Genomic DNA, 6000 nt, shown 5'->3' on the forward strand with positions numbered 1-6000 from the left:
GTTCCTTTTAGATTGATTTACTTCTATTTCTCTAAATATAATATATATATAACCGCTAAGAAGTCTAAGCCAATGTTTATCTTTACAAATGCACCTTATGCATCTACTAATTAAATGATTAATTGCCATTCTTATAATATGCTTGATTGTATTTTCTGTTTCCATGTTGTGAAGCTTTTAACTATATACTGTAATATTCTGTTTTTGATGTACAGGATAGAAGAATGAGATGAAAACCAACTCTTAGACAGTGATGGCTTCTGGGAACCCCGACCTTTTTTTTTATCCTTAGCAGCAAGGTTAACTAAAAATAAGCACATTGTGAAATAAACCAGTTTTTCTCCTTTTTCTATATCCTTTTACAGATTTAAACACACTTAGCTTGACAACTGATATAATATCAATGTTAACCCATGGTACACAATTATTGAAATCAGTATTATATAATATATTAGATATTATATAAAATCATGTACAACGGTATAGCAATTATAGAAATACTTTATTTACCTTGTTATGTAACTGTTTCCTGAATTTGAGATCAAGATGGGTTAAAATATTTGTTATTTTATGTAATTTATCTTGGTGGATTGTATGTTTAAATCAAATTAAGTAAATGTTTTGCCACATATAAATACTTCAGTTGACACATCTGAATGCCCCCATGGTTGTTACGGTTTAACATATAATCAATCTTAGTTGCCAATTTAAAGACCCACTAAACATCAAATTTGAATGTATCAAATAAATAATGACATTTCAAACTATATGTACTAAATTATCCTTACTGAACTTGCAAAAGTGTACCTGTTAATTTATAGGTTCTTGTTATAGGCTAATTTGTTAGGTGACAATAGTATTATAAATCCAATCCACAATTCCTCCAACAAAAGAGTATTCTTGGTAGCAGATTAGTGGTATCCTTTGGAAATTCCAATATGATTTAATATAGTGCACAAACTTGTATTAAACAAACTTTGATTGCCGTGAGTAACTGCAATAATCCATTGCAGAGGTTGATACAAAGAACGTCTGATCTTTATGTTACTATGTGGTGTAAAGTAGCACCTAACCAACTTTCTAACAGAAATAATAATTAGTAAGTGCATGCTGGAGATTGTTGAAACACAAGCTGCCAGTGCATACCATGGAAAATGCAGTTCCACAGTAACTAAAAGAGAAAATAAAGAAATACCCATGCAAATCTTTTAACTTAAACTGCCACATTTGCCACTTATTCAAATAAGAAATAAAGTGGTTCAAAGAAAGTGAAAATCAAAATGGACAGCAAACATGAAGGGGGTCAGTAGCACGACATATTGAAAAAATAGGAATAACACAAAAATGGACAATAAAAAGGACCCGAAAAACAAACTACTGCCGGAAACCAAGAGTCTGGTAGATTGAAGCTAAATGGATACAAGCTGGGAGTAATAGGATGATAATACAGAATAGTGACACAGAGAAAGGTTAGTAACTACAACTGAGCAGAATAATAGACAATAGGATAGACTAACAAGATCAATGAACAGGCAGAACTCAGAGGGAGACAGAGGGGTTTATTTATATGCTCCATATTTCTAGGGAATTGCCTGGCTTATTACCAAGCCTAGATTAACAATGGGGCTGTTGGCACTACAGCATCAGGCCTCATTTCAAAATAAGTCACCCACCTTCATCTGCAGTTTAAAACTATTTACCCTGCTCTGGTATATTCTCTCTCTGCTCTCTAATAAAGCAGAGAATGTTTAAATGGGAGTCACTTGCTTACACTTCATTGGCCTGATTCAGACCTGTTCGCTAAGCTCCATACACTTGCAGCCTAGTCAGCGGCGAAGGGGTTCACACAGGGGGTCTGCACATGCCTATAAACAAGCATGCGCAGACCCCCCACGATCGGACACGGGGCGAATTCAGCCTGCTGCGAGCGTGTCTGAATCGGCCCATGTGATGTCCTCTGTACACTGCTGGGTGGTCACATTTAGGGCCAGATGCACTAAGCTTCAAAAGCGACAAAATGGAAAGTGATAACCAACCAACCAATCAGCTCCTAACTTTCATGTCACAGACTGTGTTTGAAAAAATGTAAGACAGGAGCTGATTGGCTGGTTGTTTATCGCTCTCCATTTTATCACTTTTGAAGCTTAGTTCATCTGGCCCTTACTGAGGGACATTGAAGGCTATACCATCAGAGACTTCATCCATGGCTGATGTTTTCTTTTAAAAAATAAAAGCACACGCTAACGGCAATGGCTGGATCAGGATGATAGGGGCCCAGGGGCAAGGATGGTGTGGGGTGTGAGAGCATTTTATAGCAAGTGTATATCTACTGTAAGTGCATGTAGGGATATTTTGGAGTTAATGTATTATACAGTATGTGGTGGCTTTTTTATTCTTGATAATAAGGTTAATGTGCACCCCTTTTGACCATCGGATGGCCTTTGACAAGTGTCAGATTGAACATCGCTGACATAATGCCAGCTTTTTTTGCAGTATCTGTTAGTGTCTCCTGTCTGAATTGATATTCGGTTGCTGCAACAGGTTCTTACTTGGTCTATATGCAAACATACCTTCCCACCTCTGTGCGGGATCTATTTCCCTTTTCACTGTCTTTACTTATGGCATGAACCATAAGAAATATGGGAGGCAGTAAGAGTGTTGTGCTACATTTACTAACTAAGTGCAATTAGTAGCTCTTTCTTGTAAGCGTATCAGCAGCAATAAAGTTGTGGTATCTGGACCAGGCTGTCTCAGGATCAGCAGCAAAACGCGTTTCTCTGCCTGTGTATAACATCAGCGGCTTCCTCAGTTGTGCTGTCACCATTGCCTGTTCAGCTATTTATAGCGGTCCCGTTTGCGGGGGTTGTTTAAGCCGCACTTCCGGGTTTGCGCTTCAAGCCTCGCTTTCAATAGCTATATTTATAGCCTCTCGTGGCCATCTTTAAATGTATTCCAAGCCTCGCTTTCAGTAACCTATAGTCTCTCGCGGCCATCTTTAATCCGTGTTCCAAGCCTCATTCTTGTTTTGGCTTTCACTATGCCGCGGCCATCTTTGAAAACCAAGCCTCTTGATGTTACTATTATATATGCATTCCAAGGCTTGGAATGCATATATAATAGTAACATCGGAAGTGCGGCTTAAACATACCCCGCCAACGGGACCACTATAAATAGATGAACAGGCAGTGGTGACAGCAATATCGCGGAAGCCGCTGATGTTATACACAGGCGGAGAAACGCGTTTTGCTGCTGATCCTGAGACAGCCTGGTCCAGATACCGCAACTTTATTGCTGCTGATACGCTTACAAGAAAGAGCTACCAATTGCACTTGGCTGGTGAACAAGCTCTCTCTCCGCAAAAACACCAGGAGAGTACCACTATTCCAACAGAGGATACATTGTAGAATCACCAGTAAAGACTTTCTACTTTTTCTGTGCGGGACTGGTAAATATAAATGCCTTGCATATCAGTTAAAACCAATTGATGCCTCAAATCGTAAATAACCATTCTAGCCTCATACCAGATACTGTGTGATCAATTGATAAGCCTCTGCATGTTATATGTTGTATGTCTTGTTGTGTTGTATGTGATGTATTACTTATGAAGTGCACTTCCTATATATGTGATATATAATTTTATTATTTATATATTTTTTAATAAATTGTATTATTGAATTACATTGCCTATTATTGTGCTTAACACGACTGCGCCCCTTGAAACTGCATGTTCTGTTCCTTTTCTTGTCTTGTTCTGAGGTACACAAACTCTGACAAGGGGCAGCAATAGTGCACAGTGGTTGGGATCCTTTAATTACATAGAACCAGCGCTCCCATTTAGCCCTTTGGGCTTCCTCTTTGATTTACCAACTGAGGCTCTAGCCATGCCCACACAGCATTGAACAAGCCCACACACCACTAACACCACACACTGTACACTGCTTCCAACAGTGGGCTCTTGATAATCTTTAGTCCTAGACAAATGTGGGTTTGATCTGTCCATGCTTGTTACAGCAGAGTAGACAGAACAGAATGTAGACAATATACATAACAAGATAACAGAGAGAGTTCCAGTGGACAGTGCACTCTCCAATAGATAACCAATTTTAGGATGAAGCACAAGGCTCCCAGATTCAAACCTTGGAAAAGCCTTTCAAATGACTAATATGCGATCACTTTATTCAATACTGTATTTTGCTATCTTTACCAATTGCATTTTCAATTAAATCAGACAGGCACATCTGTTCATCATATTTAGGACTAGATTTGCTAAAGATCCTTATAAAATACACCACCACTTCAGATGCTGGATTTAAAATGGCAAATTAATAAATACAAAACCAGGTATTATTGCCTCTTTAAATTCATCAGCAGACACAGCACATGGGGGATTTGAAAATCATTGATTAGTACATTTATCTACTTTTGTTTTTCATATAAATCAATAAAGTATTTTGTTTTATTCTGTTGAGAGATTTCGCCTGGCAAAGTTGGAACGGTTTCCCCATAGGATAACATGGGACCCGCTAATTCCAACCCCCACCCGGTTCCGATGGCTGCCGATTGCAGTTGATTTCATTCGAATGCAAATCGCTGGACCTTCAATTTGATACCTGGATTGTCCATATGGGTCAATTGTTTCCAGAGATATTGCGGATAAACCAATTTTTTTTCTGAAATGTAATTTCATGGCTGTTCATGTTCTTTGAGGGCAGACTACACTGGAACCAAGCAGCCCAGTTTCACGGGACCAAAATCATTCAAAGTCCACTGAAAAGTTCTTCAATACGATACTGGTTTCATGTAATGGATCGGTTGGTTCCGAAGATATAGCCAGTTAAATGAAATAGCCGGTTAAAGGGAGGGAAAGTGGTGGTTTTCTCTTCCCCTCACACCAGAAAATGCAGGGACTAGGCTGGTGTCCATGCATGATCCTGGGACAATATTCCCGGGTAAATCCCTGCATTTTCTGGTGGGAAAGGGGTATTATTTCAAATAGCCGGGACCTACAGTGCTCTGAACACAGCGCTCTCTAACCGGCTGCCAATGTCACTTGTGCCTGGCGGCGGCTGTCCTCCAGTTACCGTGAGCATGTATTCCCCCTTGGCAATGAGCATGTAATCCCACATGGTAACAAGCATGGAACCCCTAGCAATGAGCATGGAACCCTTGGCAATGGGCATGTAGGTAAGCAGCACTTATGTAGCATAATTTTTAATAGGCATAATGGTGTTTGGCATAATACATAATGAACATTATGCTGTGTGGCTTAACATGTAATGGGCATTATGTTGTAAATTTTTAATGCGTGCCTTTGGCGCGCAATGTACCTGTTTATGAAGCATATTGTGAATTTTTACTTCATCTCTGTGGCATTATGTGAATTTTGGCTTAATCTGTGTGGCATTGTGTTAATTTTGGCTCAATCTGTATGGCATATTGTGAATTTGGGCTCTATCCATGTGGCATTATGTGAATTTTGGATCAATCCATGTAACATTATATGAATTTTGGCTCATTTGATCATTGATTTCATTACACAGCAAAAATAAAATCGATGGTAACAAAATAAGTGACAAGTGATATTAAGGAAATGACTCTAAGTAATGCGCATGACTTTATCTTGGTTTACGTAACTTTCATTAAAACCCGTCTGATGCACACACAGCTACTTGTGATTCTGATACTTTGCTACATGTCTTTCAATCAATGTTATATTTTATTTTCCTTCATTAGTCTGTTAGTCTGTAGTGCACAAATGTATTAGTTCAAAAGAGATCAGTTCAACAGTGACACCTACCGTGTGCTCTGTAAATCAAAATCTGACGTAGAATGTCCTGAAATGTCACAAACAGTATCTTGCCAAGTAATAAATCTATCTTACGTTAATACAAATGATATTTCTTGCGTAGTGTTTTGTCACCGCAGTCACCAATCAGAAAATAAAGAACAGATTGCACAGTGCAGTTATTCACTGCTCCAGTAACAGTATACAAAATAATT

The 6000-nt window shown here is 38.7% G+C and overlaps 1 protein-coding gene across 1 annotated transcript in view; it reads left to right on the forward strand.

Moving 5' to 3' along the window:
• Nucleotides 1-2711, forward strand: part of CFAP97D1 (CFAP97 domain containing 1) — a 58835-nt gene extending 56124 nt beyond the window's left edge. The window contains exon 5 of the mRNA XM_083147579.1: nucleotides 216-2711. Coding sequence (XP_083003705.1) covers nucleotides 216-233 — 18 coding nt within the window. The 3' untranslated portion in view covers nucleotides 234-2711. The remainder of the gene's footprint in view (nucleotides 1-215) is intronic.
• Nucleotides 2712-6000: the final 3289 nt, after the last annotated feature.

This window comes from Crinia signifera, chromosome 6 (assembly GCF_055691185.1).
Source record: "Crinia signifera chromosome 6, ASM5569118v1, whole genome shotgun sequence".
Taxonomy (NCBI): Eukaryota; Metazoa; Chordata; class Amphibia; order Anura; family Myobatrachidae; genus Crinia; species Crinia signifera.